Source organism: Giraffa tippelskirchi, chromosome 10 (assembly GCF_054371585.1).
Source record: "Giraffa tippelskirchi isolate mGirTip1 chromosome 10, T2T-mGirTip1v1.2.pri, whole genome shotgun sequence".
Taxonomy (NCBI): Eukaryota; Metazoa; Chordata; class Mammalia; order Artiodactyla; family Giraffidae; genus Giraffa; species Giraffa tippelskirchi.
Window position 1 is genome coordinate 131,511,662 of NC_137284.1, and position 17,772 is coordinate 131,529,433.

General features: G+C 38.3%; 1 protein-coding gene across 1 annotated transcript in view; it reads right to left on the reverse strand.

The window, feature by feature from the left end:
* SLC13A1 (solute carrier family 13 member 1) overlaps positions 1 to 17,772 on the reverse strand; it is an 84,309-nt gene that overhangs the window by 31,066 nt on the left and 35,471 nt on the right. The window contains exon 7 of the mRNA XM_081534097.1: positions 1,104 to 1,261. Coding sequence (XP_081390223.1) covers positions 1,104 to 1,261 — 158 coding nt within the window. The remainder of the gene's footprint in view (positions 1 to 1,103; positions 1,262 to 17,772) is intronic.

The following is a 17,772-nucleotide window of genomic DNA, read 5'->3' on the forward strand; positions in this document are numbered from 1 at the left end:
AGTTTGTGACTATGCTTCCAAGAGTGTGGTTTTCCCTGAATTTTTCTATGAAAAGGACTTAAATCTTGTTCCAGGGCATCCTCAACACTGCCCACCTTCCAGAAACTCTGACAATTATCTGTCCTTAGTCCTTGAAATTATACCTTGGGTGTAGAATCATATTAGCTCTCACAAAACACTGTGGACTTTCAAACTATTGTTTCAATAATTCTTACATAGTACCAAGTATTTTTACATAGTTTACTTCATTTAATTCTTACAATATTCATATGAACTGTGACTGTTTTAGATATGAGAAAATTAAGTCTTGGAAGAACTACTTATTATTGTGACTGAAAAGTGGAATTTTTAACTCAAGTGCCCTGTGTCCAAGATTCCCAATTTTCTGCACTGAAGTAGCATCACACCCCTCATATTCAGATTCATATATCTGTCCTTAGAATACTTTATTACTGCTATTTTTGTAATTGCCCAATTCTTCAAATATTTTTCAATCCCAATACCAAATCTTCTGTAATGAGTAATTCTATTTACTACTCATCATTTAAGTTTAAATGTCAGTTGACAAACCCTACACAAATTGTCCCATGTAAATAATCCCTTTCACTTTAGGTAACTACCATTTGCAATATTATTTATAATAAAAAGTGTCTTATGTGTTTGGAGACGGGAGAGGTGGGCTCAATCCCTGGGTTGGCAGGATCCCCTGGAGGAGGCAATGGCAACCCACTCCACATTCTTGCCTGAAAAATCCAATGGAGAGAGGAGCCTGCTGGGCTACAGTCCATGGGGTTGTGAAGTGGACTTGACTGTGCAACTGAGAACCCACACATGTGTTGGTGAAAGTGATTTCCCAGGAGTTATTTTATCCAAGCTGACCTGGGAATCTACAGACACCTTTAATTCACTATGTCCTACATGTCTAATTCTATGGGAAAGAGCAGAAGGGACGTTTCTAGACCTATAGCAGTCCTGACGGGGAATGAAGGAGGATTAACTCAGTATAGCTCTCTCTCTCTGGATTCTTTGAAACAGGTAAGAATAATTCTTATAATTTGTGTGCTGTCCATTTATCAAATCATCAACCCAATCATTTTACTTACATATTGAAGTGCTCAGCGAAGATCAAGTTGGTGGAGGTACCAGTGATTGTTGTCAGTCCACCAATGGTAGAAGAATAAGCAATGCACAAGCACATAAGTTTACACATCATGTGGTCCTTCTTTGTTCGATATTTGTTTCCAGAATTTGTGCTTGAGTTCTGTTCAACAATAAAATGTACCATGAGAAGAGCTCTATTTGTGGTTATAAGAAGCAGTCATAGCATTTGTTATAGACTGAATATTTATGTCCATCCTACCCCCAAATTCATATGTTGAAGCCCTCACCCCCAATATGATGCTATTTGGAGATTGGGACTTTGGAAAGTAATAGGGTTAGAGGAGATCATGATGGTGGGGCCCTGGCATGATAGGATTAGTGTTCTTACAAGAGGAAACACCAGAGAGCTTAATTTCTCTCTCTTTCTTTCTGCCATGTGAGACCACAGAGAGAAGGCAGCTGTCTGCAACCTAAGGAGACAGCTCTCATCAGACACTAATTCTGCTGGTTTCCTGATCTTGGATTTTCAGGTTCTAGACCTGGGAGAAACAAATTCCTGTTGTTTAAGTCACCGAGTCTATGGTATTTTGTCAGAGCAGCCCAATAATGCAGCATTTATCTTCATATCAACAGAAATGTTAACAATAAAAAATACGTAAGCACTGAAATAACTTTACATAGTTTTATTCATTCATCCTTCTTTCTTATTTCTGAGCCAGCTCTTACCTACTTTCCTCCCTTCTCACCAGTGCTCCCAAATCTTTCCAGGGTTTTCCCTCTGAACTGGTGGTACATGGTCACTGAATTCCCAGATCTCTTTTTGGAGTGTTTCTCTACTTTGGCACCTTAACTGGTCCTCTCCAGAGGATATCACTACTTCTGAAATTGAACGTTTTCACCCCCTTATACTTCAGCATTGAGAGATGGATTCAGTGTCCTCCTTGTCCCCCACCCTCTTCCAGAACATTAATCCCCTACTGACATGAGAATAAATCAATTTTTCTTTAAGCTCATGTCATTTGGCTATCTCTTTCCCTGCCCATTCTTTTGAAAGGGATGTTCTGATCTCCTGATCACCCACTGCTATCAGTTAAGATGACATTCCCATCTGGCCCACAACACTCCTCCATCCTGCAAATCCTGTCAAGCATCTGGATAACTGGACCATCTTTATGAATACTCCTCAGAGATCCCAGCCTTACAGATTTTTAAAAAAATCTCATTTCCAGAGACCTTCAATCTGCTCTTCTTCAATCACCCTGTGCTTTAATTTCTGGACAACACCATATCTTCCAGTGGCTCCATCTGAAAAAAATCACTATTTCTAATTTTTTTTTTTTAAGGATAGAACTTAAGGTACAAGACAAAAGCAACTTCATTCCTTCTCTCATCTGTGGCCCATTTAACACACTCTCTTGGTCTGATTGTTGCTATCCTTAGAATGAAATCTGGAATAAAATCTATAACTTTTTGGGTCACTTCATTTAGTCGAGAGTTTTTCAGTCATGTTTAGCAAAAAAAAAAAAAAAGAGGCAACCTCATTTCATTAGCTTGAATGAAGAATCCTCCATTTAATTACAAAAGTCCATTTTCACTGTCAGACTACACAAAAGAATTGCCTGTATTCACTTACTCCATTTCTTCAACCTTTCTAATCTGGCTTCTTTCTCTTCAGTCCACCCAACGTGCACTTGCTATGATTTTTTTATAACCTCCATATTACTAAACTCAGTAGCTATTGTTCAGTGTCAGGTTTGTAGACTTCTCCTGTGTATTCACGCTAAGTCGCTTCAGTCATGTCTGACTCTTTGCGACACCATGGACTGTAGCCCACGAAGCCCCTCTGTCCATGGGATTCTCCAGGCAAGAATACTGGAATGGGTAGCCGTTTTCTTCTCCAGGGGATCTTCCAGACCCAGGGACTGAAACTGTATCTCTTACATGTCTTGCATTGGCAGGCAGGTTCTCTACTACTAGCGCCACCTGGAAAGTCCCTGGAGACTTCTCAGCAGCACCTAAAAGAGTTGATGACTCCTTCTCTCTGGAAAACTCTTCTTTGGGCTCTGTGATAGTTCAGTCTTCTGGTTTTTCTTCTCCATCTCTGCCTGTTCCTCTGTCTCCCTTGCCTGTTCATTCTCCTTGATCCATCCTTAAAACTGGGCTTCCCTGGTGGCTCAGGGGTAAGGAATCTGCCCACCAATGGAGGAGACTATATTTCGATCCCTGATCCAGGAGGATCCCATATGCAGTGGGGCAACTCAGCCCACTGGCCACAACTCTTGAGCCTGTGCTCTAGAGCCTGGGAACTGCAACTATGGAGCCCATGTGCTGCAACTACTAAAGTTCAGTGCCCTTGAGCCTGTCCTCTGCAATAGAAGAAGCCATTGCAATAAGAATCCTGTGCAATGCAATGGAGAGGAGCCCCCACTTGCTGCAATTAGAGAAAGACCCTCGCAGGAACAAAGACCCAGCACAGTCAAAAACAAACAAACAAACAAAACCTGGAGTTTCCTGAAACCCTGTCACAGGTACTTGCTTGTCTCTTCTCACAGTAATATTTCTCCTTAGGGATTTTCAAACATTTCACTAGTTTAATGAAAGAGAAAATCACACCACTAACTTGTTTTCAGCCAGGCTTTTCCTTTTATCTATGAATCCAACAGACTGTCCAACAAAATTTGAATGTCTCAGATAAAACTCCAATCCCCAAATGTTTAAAACCAAACTCATTCTTTCCTTCCTCAAATCCTGTTCTTCAGGATCATCTACAGAAGATATTAGCATTACCATCCCCATGATTACAAACACTTAGAGTGTGCTGAGTATATAAAAGCACTGCTTTAAGTTAAAATCAAATAAATGGTTTAATTCACATTTTTCTTACAACATAATGAGAGCAGTATTGCCATTATCCGACTTTGCACATGAAGATATGAAGCACAGAGAGGCTGAGTGGCTTGCTCATGGTCACAGAGCCTGGAAATGGCAGACTTGACTTTGGAGACCATGGAGGGCTCATACCCTCACACTCTCAGCCGCTATACTACATTGCTTGTCCTTAAAAGTCTCATTCTCATCCCACTAAATTCTGTCAGTCTTATCTACTGAAAAATGTCTGGGCTCTGTTGGTTTTTCCCATCTTCACTATCACTTCCTCTAAATCATCATTATCTCTGATTTGGATTATTGTAAGAGGAACCAGAGATCAAATTGCCAACATCCCTTGAATCATTGAAAAAGCAAGAGAATACCAGAAAAACATCTACTTTGTTTCATTGACTACGCCAAAGCCTTTGACAGTGTGGATCACAACAAACTGTGGAAAATTCTTAAAGAGATGGGAATACCAGACCACCTGACCTGCCTCCTGAGAAATCTGTATCAGAAATCTGTAAGAAGCAACAGTTACAACTGGACATGGAACAACAGACTGGTTCCAAATAGGAAAAGGAGTACGTCAAGGCTGTATATTGTCACCCTGCTTATTTAACTTATATGCAGAGTACATCATGAGAAACACTGGGCTGGATGAAGCACAAGCTGGAATCAAGATTGCCAGGAGAAATATCAATAACCTCAGATATGCAGATGACACCACCCTTATGGCAGAAAGCGAAGAAGAACTAAAGAGCCTCTTGATGAAAGTGAAAGAGGAGAGTGAAAAAGCTGGTTTAAAACTTAACATTCAGAAAACCAAGATCATGGCATCTGGTCCCATCACTTCATGGCAAATAAATGGGGAAACAATGGAAACAGTGACAGACTTTATTTTTGGGGGCTCCAAAATCACTGCAGATGGTGACTGCAGTCATGAAATTAAAAGACACTGGGTCCTTGGAAGAAAAGCTATGACCAACCTAGACAGCATATTAAAGAGAAGAGATATTACTTTGACAACAAAGGTCTGTCTAGTCATAGGTATGGTTTTTCAAGTAGTCATGTATGGATGTGAGAGTTGGACTGCAAAGAAAGCTGAGTGCTGAAGAATTGCTGCTTTTGAACTGTGGTGTTGGAGAAGACTCTTGAGAGTCCCTTGGACTGCAAGGAGATGCAACCAATCCATCCTAAAGGAAATCAGTCTAGAATATTCATTGGAAGGACTAATGCTGAAGCTGAAACTCCAATCCTTTGGCCACCTGATACGAAGAACTGACTCACTGGAAAAGACCCTGATGCCTGAAAGATTGAAGGTAGGAGGAGAAGCTTGAAAAGATGATACTGTAGTAAGGTGCAAAGATTGAGGACCAGAGAGGCAGTAGTAGAGGGCAATAAGCAGGAAAATAGAGCTCTTAAGAAAGTCTGAGATGAGCCACTAATTAAGACAACGATTGGTACAGAAACTCTAAAAAGGAGTGGGAGAGTCCTTAGCAAATTGATCTGCTCAAGACAGTAGTTTCAAGAGTGTTCGACCCTAATATTAGAGTGTTTGACTCTAATCTTAAATGCTGTTGGAATAAGTCTCTCAGGGTAGACAGTAAGATTTAGACCCTGAGAGTACATGTTTGGAGATTTATCTGAACTAATCACTACATGTATCTATGAGTGGAGCAGGAATTTGTGTGTGTGTGAGGTATCTTTGAATTTGGGAGAGGAAAAAAAATCCAAAGCAAAGAAGGGAGAAGCAAAGCATCTAGGGGGTGAGGCTGGAGACATTCAGGGATGAGGTAGGCAGAGGAAACCTCTCGCGCTGGTGACAAAGGACAGAGACAAGGATATATTGTGAGTGGGAAAGAGCTTACTTTATGTTTCTTGATGAGAGACATACATGAAATTAAATGTATAGAATGATGTAATTTTAAAAAAATAAAAAATTTATCTACATATACACATGTGCCAAGAAATTAGACTGAAATGAATCATATCAAGATATGAGAGTGCCTGCTCCTTTCTTGATACTTTTTGTATCTTCCATGATAATAAAAGAATTTTTTTTAGTATATAAAAGAATCATAGAGTACAGATATTTAGAGATAATCTGGTACAAAGACCTACATTTTCAGAAGAGCAAAATAAGTCTCAATGTGACATAATGGTCAAGGCAGAAATGAAGCAGATTTCTGTGCATCTGAGTTTCCTTTCAGTGATTTCTCTTGTGTCATCTTGCCTTCCAGAACACACTTTTTATTTATGTGAGTTTTTTAACCTATACCCAAAACTTTACCTGTAATTACTTTTCATATTGTTTTCACAACAGCAACTGTAACCTAATGTGTTTTTATTCAATCCCAATTCTGTCATCACACATTTGTATTTCCCACAATATGTGACATCTAAGACCGACCTTGTGAGTATGTCTTCTACAACTTCTTTCAAGTGACTGAAAACATTTTGTCCAGGACATGACCAAATTCAGAATCCTAAGACACCGCAAAATGGGTAGTGCTCCAGGGACATTTCAGAACAGAAATCTTGCAGGCGCAGATGTAACTCACCATTGCCACCTGGCGGCAGTGATTGCGGATTCCAGGGGCATGTTATACACCGACCCCGGACGCTATTATAATAATGCATAAGGGAATCACTATGGACTATGCCAGTCTCCACTGCTCTGTACAAAATAATTCAACTGGGTGAGTGCGGTAAAAAAAAAAATTATGGGTTATATTTATATTTAAATGTTTATGCAATGCTAATTGCATAAATATTAGTTCCTGCTAATCACTTTCTGCTTGTGAAAGTTTAAAATCTTCCAGCCCTTTTTGAACATTTTTTGCACTTTAGTACTATTCCTGTGATACCATTTCTTAATTTTTCAGTTGAAGGTGTTGCAGTTAAAATTCCACTATGTTACATGATGAGAATTAAGCTTTCTTTCACAGCCTCCTCCATTGAACACACTTAAGACTTCTCAAGTCTCCATCGCCCTCCCATTATGGCTATCACATAATTTTGCTTAGAGCAGAGTTCAGGGTTCAGAATATTGTCTAGAGATCTACTAACAACTGAGAAACCAGATATATATTACTTTTCCTGTTTTGTGTCCCCTGCTTACTTGATTAGTTTTCTAAGTGGATACTGCTAAATCAGCCCCCAAATATTCCCTGGTTATTTAAATGTTCTCTCCGAAAAAGAAAACGATGGGACACCTAATCTACAACAAAGTGAAGTGAAAGTCACCCAGTCATGTCTGACTCTTTGCAACCCCATTGACTATACAGTCCATGGAATTCTCTAGGCCAGAATATTGAAGTGGGTAGCCTCTCCCTTCTCCAGGGGATCTTACCCAACCCAGAGATTGAACCCAGGTCTCCGGCATTGCAGGCGGATATTTAATCTACAACAATATTCTACCAATTCCATTGTCTTAGAGACATCTCTTCCAGGGCTTTCCTGTCTGTCCTATATCTAGTCATTTTCTTCTTCTAGACCTGCAAGGAGCTATCTAGACTTAAGTCTACCCTCTTCTTCCGTTGATAGTTTGACTGGGTATTGATTTCTAAGTTGAAAACAATGTTACTTAGATTTTTTTTAAGGCATTCTCCCCTGACTGCCTGTGAGTTTCCAGGGTTGCTCTAAAGAAGTCTTCTGTTATTCATGTTTTTTATCCAAAGGAATCGGTTTTTCTCTCTTTCTGAAAACTCTTAGGGTCTTCTCCTCATTCACTGTATTCTGAACTCTCAATGTCCTTCCCTAAGTGTATCTGTTCCATCCATCTTGCTGGTACCCGGTGGGTGCTTGTCATAAAAATTATATTTTTCCATTATGGAAGTTTTCTTGAATTTTGATAGAATCTTGTCAGTTTTCTCTATTCTTTTTCTGAAACTCCTGTTATTTTCTCATCTTGTTTATTCTTTTTATACTAAAGTTTCTACTTATATTTTATATCTTTACATTGTATTTAGTATTTTATAAATTTATTTCCTATTTTATTTATATATGTTCTGCTTTTTGTTCCTCTACTATAGAATGCCCTTCATATTTCATGAATGCAGATTCTTTGTTTCCCTCTCTGAATATATTAATGATAGCTTCTTTTGTTGTGTTTTCATCTTTTTTCACAGTCTGCTTCCCTGCAAGTTTCTGTTTTCCTTTTCTTTGTTTAAGTCTCTCTCTTCCATGCCTGAGGCTATCTTCAGATATCCAGGAACTTTGGTGCTTTGCTCATATTTAAAGCAGTGAAAAGCTGGTTGGAATCCCTGTACATGTGCTTTGGGATTTGTTGGTGAATGTGGGCTCATATCTAATATCATCTGATTGGAGCCTTTTTTGGGAGAAAACCCAATGCTATACATTTTCATATTTTCTCTTATGCTGGCTGCAATACCCAAAGAAAAACCTCCCTGGTCTCTTGCCTACTGACACCAGGAGGGAATAGGTCCGGTTATTGGGGCTAGCAGGGTGGAAGGCAGGGTTCTCACCATTCATTTATAAATGGTCAGTCGATATCTCTATTTTCATCATAAAATCCACCCCTGATTCGGAACTGCATGGAGTTCTCCTTACTGTCTGTGTCACCTGTCTAAAGATTACACTTCTGTTTGGTGGAGGAGGAACGGCTGCATCCATGGAGACTTAAGGGAGAAACTTGTGTATTTAACTGTTTCCTAAACAATTATTTAAGTACCCTCACTTTTCAACATTTTTAAAACTTTGAGGGCTACTGGTAGGTAAATTAGATTGTTTATTTTCTTTCCTCACTGTTGACTAGAATTCCACTTTCATTGACTAATTGAGGCATTTCCCATCTATTCTTTAACTTTCCAGGTTCCAAAGTGATTTTGCTGTCATCTTCTCACTTGACATTTTTATAATTGTGATTTTACCTTAGAAAGTCTATTCTGTTTTTTAATGAAGATTCAGGATAGAGTGAAGGTAAATGGACCTATTTAATCTGCCATCTTATTGGAAGCTGCAATATTTCTCTTTTAACTTTAAAAGGCAAGTAAATAAATGATTCTTGACTAATAATTCTTGCACAGATTGACCTTAGTGCCTCCATGGCATCCACACTGGGGGATGATGGAGGAAACAGCGAAAGGAGAGGAAAACTCCAGATTGCATAGAGTAGGGCCATGCAACCTTGTTCACTCTTGACATGTTGAGTTTATATGGTCTTCGTTAAGAGGATAACAAATTATCCTTTCTAGCTTTAATTCAATCAGTCCTTCCACAATGTGCTTCTGGCTTTAAATGATTTCTACGGGAAGTTACTTTAAAAAACCCTACAATGAAGACAACACAAGAAAATGTAAGAGGACATCCTTCTCCTACTTTTGATGTAAACTCTTCATGAAGATCTGGTGAGGATCTAATCAGCAATAACCTGAATGACTCAGAAGAACTGGTAACAAATTTAAAGTTATCAGTATGATTCCTTGAATTAGGATTTCTATCCACTATAGTTAATAAAGAATTATGATGCATAGTGTGAATCAGGATATTAGTTTATACATTAATAATAATAGTATAATGAATGGGTATTTAAAATTTAGCACAAAAACCAGGACTTTTCATAAAAATTCTGTTTTTATCAATGTTGAAAATCAATTAAATCCAGTATTTATTTTACAAAATGTTATATCCTGTTACGTATTTAGAAGCTTCCTTTGTAATTTCTTAGTGAAGAACAAAAAATCAAAACATACATGCTATCGAAAAAAATTCTGCTCTTTTATAGTGATAAAAATGACTGAAATAATATATAAATAACATAGCAGCACAGGAAATCAGTACAAGTGTGTGTGTGTGTCTGTGTCTGTGTAGGATTATATATATTAAAAAAACAAAGAACAAAAAAGATAACAACTGCAAAAGAATGCAGGAAAGAGAGATGGAAAGAATAATTACTTGAAAAAATAGAAATCTGGCACTAAAAATTACTTTAAACCTATGAAGTCACAGAAAGTTCAAGTGGATAAATCTTCTCAGGCAAAATTTTCTAACCTGAATAAAAACGCAAAAGCCAACAATATGCTTTTTATAAGAGAAACATCTAAAGTATAAGGACATAGAACTGTTGAAACTGAAAGGACAGGAGTAATGCCAAGTAAACACTAGCTTAAAGAAAGCTAGTATTGTTATTATACTTTCATCAGACAAACACTAAGATTCCAAAATATTACCATTGATTAAAAGGGACAGGCAAAATGGTAAAAGCATTACTTTGCCAGGAGTATATAACTATCCTAAACTGATAGGGATGTAATAACATAATCTAAATAATCTAAAATTACACAGAAATCAAAATTGACAGATCAGGAGACATAGACATATTCACATCATTGAGGGAGATGTTAACAAAACAGTTGCATTCATTGCTGGCTAACCAGACAAAAATTGTCAGGTCACAGACAACTTGAAAACCACAACCGGCAAACTTGATCTAATAGGCTTGGAAAATACTGCACCCAATAAGTTGAAAATATGCAGTTCTTTTTAAGTAAAATGAAATATATATCACAATTGGCCATGGCTAGTCCACAAATCTTCCTCAACAAGTTTAGAAGAATTGATGTCATACAGACAAGCTTTTGACCACAGGGAATTTATGTTACAAACAAAAAACAAAACAAGAAGTAGCTACAAAAGTTTCATTTATTTCAAAATTTAAAACATACATCTAAGCAGCCCATGGATCAAAGACTAATATAATGGAAATCAGAAGACACAAAAAGCTGAAAAATATAGAATACAACTAAAGCAGAAGAAATGGAAGAAAATTTGTCTCCTCAAATTTTTACTTGGGAAGAGAAGAAAAAGTCAAAACAAATAATGTAAATTTATATTTTAAAAGTACAGAAACTAAATGGAAGGATACAGTAGACAGAACAAAGTAATAAAAAGAAGCAACTAATAATGTAGAACATGAAGTAGGATCAAAAGAGCCAAAAGTTGGTTCTTTGGCAAGACTTATAAAACTTACAAAATGTATACTTTTGGAAAAAATATTCCAATATTAAGAATGAAAAGATAAATAACTAAAAATACTATAGAAATTAAGTAAGTTAGAAGAGAATATTAAAAATAACATGCAACTTAATTTGACATGGAATGCATAAGTTCCTAGAAAAATACAACTAAAACTCAAGGAGAAACTAGAAATGTGAATAATTTTAAACCCAGGAAAGTAATGGAAGAATTGCTAAGTATATGTCTGTTATGCCTTTTGCTTTCTCCTTTCTGTTTCCTGCTAGCTGAAACAGAGAATGGATAGAGGGCAATGAGGCAGCCATCTTGAACCCTGAGGTAGCCATCAAGTGCTGATGATGGCAGAGCAGGCATAGAAAAGAGCCAAGATCATCATGATTGTGGAATCATCATACCAGCCTATTTCTATCTTATTAAAACTATTGTTATTTTGGGTGTTTGTTGAGATGAAGAAGTAATTAGTAGAAGTTGTAATACTGAAAAGAAAACAAGAAAATGATTAACTTGAAATTCTAGACTGTGGCTACCTCCATAAGGGGTTGCATATGATTGTGTGAGGAAAGGAGATGGAATCAGAGAAGAGCTCATGGGGAGTTTTAGAAATTGTTATGTTCTTTTTCTTAAGCTGGGGTGTTGGTATAAACCATTTTATCATCTTCTTTAAAATTTTTGTTACATTCTTTAAGTATGTATATGTTAAAATATTTCACAGTCAAGATACATGAAAAACAATATGGGGACAAAATAAATGTATCCTTTTGTTAGGAAATATCATTGGACTATGAAAAGAAAAACATTGTTGAGAATTTTAGGAGACAAAACAAACACAATATTAGAATAAATTCTATGGGAGGTTTATTTTATGGAGATTTATTATACAGTTAGGGGAAAGTACAGTTGCTTCCAACATGGCTAAGGTTACTTGCTAGATAATATTTCCACAATATAAAAGGTGAAGAACTACATTTTTGTGGTTCAAAAATAAAAGATATATAGAAGAAAATGCATTATCAATAGTCAATTATTTCTTTAATAACAAAATGTTTTGTGGAAATTCAGCTAAGTAAACCAATGGAGCCCAGCTAGGGTTTTGACTACAATAAATGTTAAAATCTTGACCGAGGTTGTGTTCACAGGCTGCTGCTATGATTCTTCTTTTTTTATGAATGTCAAAATAAATTATTTATTCAGAAGTGAATTTACCTCACCACCTGTTGTTTGTTGTTGTTATTTAGTCTCTCAGTTGTATCCGATTCTCTGTGACCCCATGGACTGTAGGCCATCAGGCTCCTCTGTCCATGGAATTTCCTAGGCAAGAATACTGGAGTGGGTTGCCATTTCCTCCTCAAGGGGCTCTTCTGGACCCAGGGATTGAGTCTACATCTTCGAGTCTCCTGCATTGCAGGCAGATTCTTTACCAGAGTCACCAGGAAAGCACCACATGCATGGTGAATCCCAGTACCTGAATCAGCACCACCTGAGTCCCAGTATATGTCAGAAATATCATCTCTTGTTCCAATTTAATACCATTGATAATAAGGCTCCCAAATTCTCAGTTGAATAGCATCCTGCTGCTGCTGCTAAGTCGCTTCAGTTGTGTCCGATTCTGTGCGACCCCATAGACAGCAGCCCACCAGGAGCCCCTGTCCCTGGGATTCTCCAGGCAAGAACACTGGAGTGGGTTGCCATTGCCTTCTCCACGTTCTCATAAATTGGATTAGTGAGTGGAATGGTTATAATTTCTTTTAAAACTTCAACTTCATCTTGTGTTCCCAGAGGTGCAGAAAACTGCCAAGTTAAGAAAAAAAACAACTAAAATGTACAAACTTTCAGCTATGAGTATGGACTGAGAAGCCATTGACTAGACATAGTGACTAGAGTTGACATCACTACACTCCACAATTGAAATTTGCCAAGAGTAGAACTTAAAGGTTCTCAAAAAAAAAAAAAGAAAGATAAATATGTGAGGCAATCAATATGCCAATCAACCAGATAGGGGAAACCATTTCACCATGAATACTTCTTCAAGTCACCAATGCACACTTTAAATATCCTATGATCTTTTTCAACTTTATTGAGGTATAACTGACAAATAAAATCATAAGATATTTAAAGTGTACATCATGGTGATCTGATCTACATATGCATTATGAAAAGATTATTCCCACCCAGCCCTTCAATACTTCCATTACAGCATGTGTCCCTCCCTTCCTCTCTCTCTCTCGCTGGTGACACATTCAAGCATCAGTCCCCTAGCCAATCTCAACCATACAGTAGTATTATCACCTCTAGTCCCCATGTTTTATGTTAGGTCCTCTGACCTTATTTATCTTACAGCCAAATGCTTGTACCCTGTTGCTAATCTCCCTATTTACCCACTCCCACCCCCTGGCTCCTGGGAACCAATTTTCTATTCTTTGTTTCTATGAGTTTTACTTTTATTTTCAAGATTCAATATATAAATGAAACCATGTAGTATTTGTCCTTCTATGTCTGGCTTATTTGACTTAGCATAGTGCACTCAAGGTTCATCCGTGTAATTGAAATGGCAGAACTGCCATTTTTTCTCCTGGCTTAATAATATACCATGGTATATGCATACCACATCTTCTTAATCCATTCATTCATTTTTTCCATATTTTGGCTACTGTGAAGAATGCTATAGTGTGAGTGCAGATATCTCTTCAAGATCCTGTTTACATTTCCTTTGAATATATACCCTGTAGTGGGATTGCTAGATCCTGTTTTAATATTTTGAGAAACCTTTCCATTGTTTTCTATAGTGATTGGGCCAATTTACATTCCCACCAACAATCCACAGGGGTTCCCTGTTCTTCAACAACCCTTATTATCTCTTGCCTCTTGGTGATGCTGTGATTCCTAAAGGGTATGTGATAGCCTTTCTCTCTCTTTCTGCTCACATCTTTATAACCTGCAGAATTTGGCTGGATGAGTAAAGGAAACCCATAGTAGGTTGTGTCAAGTGAGGTCTCAGCGGTGCTAAAAACTAGCTTTGCTGCCCGACTAACTTCACCTGGTCTAGGAAAAGGGAAAAAGCAATTTAGAACTTTTGTTTTTGGCACCTACCTGATCTACTTTAAAATGCCATTTCCGCATTTGATCTAGGGGCCAGATATTCTAGAATTGATATCTCCCTACTTGGCAGAAATAACACTCCTAGTCCATGATATTATGAACCATGCTTATTATTGTTATAGGGTTCTTAGATTCTTGGAGAATATTAGAGAGTGCTGTTTTATAGAATTTGATTTTGAATAATAAGGATTTCAGCACCAAACTAAACAACATCTAATTAAAAGCAAGACTCAATTTGTTCAAGGAAATTTTCCTTTGAACTTTTCCTTTTGGGGAAACTACAAATTATATAAGATGAATGGAAAACAATTATTTTAGACCTTTCATTAAAAACATACTGAATTTCCAATTCCTTTCATTCAAAGATGCCTGGAGGTTTAGAAATTGAGCTAGTGTAAAAAACTGAGATGTTTCTTTGATTAATACCAGTGCTTGAAAGAAGGAAAGAACATAGCAACTTGATTCTTCTTTTGGTATGTAAAAATTGATTTCTGGATACCTGAAATTCATTTCCTATGGAAATAATATGAGTGATGATTGGTCTCCCAACTGCTCCACTGGAACCTGACAAATTATTCCCTCATATATGTCACTGTCCTATGGGATCTTTCTTTCTTCTTGTTCCTTTTCTTCTCTAAAAATATTTCAGCTACTTTTGGAGTAATAAGGAATTTATTGGCTAAATACCTACCATTTTTACTCTGGGCATGAGTAGGGAGCTCTGCTAATGTTTGGACCATTGTCTATGGTGAAAAGGGAACATTGTGAGTCTTTTTCATGTATGCAGCTTAGGAATGAGATTCATATAGGAGTGCTCCTGAATCATTTCTGGAATCTGAGGAACCAGTGAATATCCATCAGCTTCAAAACCAACATATGATCATCACCATTGGCTGCTGTAGCAGCAGCAATAGGAAAATTACCATCAAATTATCATTATCATCTATACCAATACTTAGCAATTCTAGTAACAAGAATTCTAGGACTGAAAACATTTGCAAAGAACTCAGTTCAGTTCAGTCGCTCAGTCGTGTCCGACTCTTTGCAACCCCATGAATCGCAGCATGCCAGCCACCCTGTCCATCACCAACTCCTGGGGTTTACCCAAACTCATGTCCATCGAGTCAGTGATGCCATCCATCCATCTTATCCTCTGTCGTCCCCTTTTCCTCCTGCCCCCAATCCTTCCCAGCTTCAGGGTCTTTTCCAACGAGTCAACTCTTTGCATGAGGTGACCAAAGTATTGGAGTTTCAGCTTCAATATCAGCCCTCCCAATGAACACCCAGGACTGATCTCCTTTAGGATGGACTGGTTTGATTTCCTTGCAGTCCAAGGGACTCTCAAGAGTCTTCTCAAATACCACAGTTCAAAAGCATCAATTCTTCAGCACTCAGCTTTCTTCACAGTCCAACTCTCATATCCATACATGACTAGTGGAAAAACCATAGCCTTGACTAGACAGACCTTTGTTGGTAAAGTAATGTCTCTACTTTTTAATAAGCTAACTAAGTTGGTTATAACTTTCCTTCCAAGGAGTAAGCATGTTTTAATTTCATGACTGCATTCACCATCTGCAGTGATTTAGGAGCCCCCCAAAATAAAGTCTGCCACTGTTTCCACTGTTTCCCCATCTATTTGCCATGAAGTGATGGGACCAGATGCCATGATCTTGGTTTTCTGAATGTTGAGCTTTCAGCCAACTTTTTCACTCTCCTCCTTCACTTTCATCAAGAGGCTTTTTAGTCCTTCTTCACTTTATGCAAAAAAGGTGGTGTCATCTGCATATCTGAGGTTATTGATATTTCTCCTGGCAATCTTGATTCCAGCTTGTGCTTTATCCAGCCCAGTGTTTCTCATGATGTACTCTGCATATAAGTTAAATAAGCAGGGTGACAATATACAGCCTTGACGTACTCCTTTTCCTATTTGGAACCAGTCTATTGTTCCATGTCCAGTTCTAACTGTTGCTTCCTGATCTGCATACAGGTTTCCCAAGAGGCAGGTCAGATGGTCTGGTATTCCCATCTTTTTCAGAATTTTCCACAGTTTATTGTGATCCGCACAGTCAAAGGCTTTGGCATAGTCAATAAAGCAGAAATAGATGTTTTTCTGGAACTCTCTTGCTTTTCCGATGATCCAGCAGATGTTGGCAATTTGATCTCTGGTTCCTCTGCCTTTTCTAAAACCAGCTTGAACATCCGGAAGTTCACAGTTCACATATTGCTGAAGCCTGGCTTGGAGAATTTTGAGCATTACTTTACTAGCTTGTGAGATGAGTGCAATTGTGCGGTAGTTTGAGAATTCTTTGTCATTGCCTTTCTTTGGGATTGGAAAGAAAACTGACCTTTTCCAGTCCTGTGGCCACTGCTGAGTTTTCAAAATTTGCTGGCATATCGAGTGCAGCACTTTCACAGCATCATCTTTCAGGATTTGAAATAGCTCAACTGGAATTCCATCACCTCCACTACCTTTGTTTGTAGTGATGCTTCCTAAGGCCCACTTGACTTCACATTCCAGGAGGTCTGGCTCTAGGTGAGTGATCACACCATCGTGATTATCTGGATCGTGAAGATCTTTTTTTGTACAGTTCTTCTGTGTATTCTTGCCACCTCTTCTTAATATCTTCTGCTTCTGTTAGGTCCATATCATTTCTGTCCTTTACCGAGCCCATCTTTGCATGAAATGTTCCCTTGGTATCTCTAATTTTCTTGAAGAGATCTCTAGTCTTTCCCATTCTGTTGTTTTCCTCTATTTCTTTGCACTGATCACTGAGGAAGGCTTTCTTATCTCTCCTTTCTATTCTTTGGAACTCTGCATTCAAATGGGAATATCTTTCTTTTTCTCCTTTGCTTTTCGCTTCTCTTCTTTTCCCAGGTATTTGTAAGGCCGCCTCAGACAGCCATTTTGCTTTTTTGCATTTCTTTTCCATGGGGATGGTCTTGATTCCTGTCTCCTGTACAATGTCACAAACCTCCGCCCATAGTTCATCAAGCACTCTATCAGATCTAGTCTCTTAAATCTACTCCACGTTCAAGGTCAGGAGGGGTGACCGTGAGGAGACACCCCTCATTCAAGGTAAGGAGCAGCAGCTGTGCTTTGCTGGAGCAGCCTTGAAGACATACCCCACATCCAAGGTAAGAGAAACCCAAGTAAGATGGTAGGTGTTGCAAGAGTGCATCAGAGGGCAGACACACTGAAACCGTAATCACAGAAAACTAACCAATCTGATCACACGGACCACAGCCTTGTCTAACTCAATGAAACTAAGCCATGCCATTTGGGGCCACCCAAGACGGACGGGTCATGGTGGAGAGGTCTGACAGAATGTGGTCCACTGGAGAAGGGAATGGCAAACCACTTCAGCATTCTTGCCTTGAGAACCCCATGAACAGTATGAAAAAGCAAAATGATAGGATATTGAAAGAGGAACTCCCCAGGTCGGTAGGTGTCCAATATGCTACTCAAGATCAGTGGAGAAATAACTCCAGAAAGGACGAAGGGATGGAGCCAAAGCAAAAACAATACCCAGTTGTGGATGTGACTGTCTGGTGATAGAAGCAAGGTTCAATGCTGTAAAGAGCAATATTGCATAGGAACCTGGAATGTTAGGTCCATGAATCAAGGCAAATTGGAAGTGGTCAAACAGGAGATGCAAGAATGAACGTCGACATTCTAGGAATCAGCGACTAAAATGGACTGGAATGGGT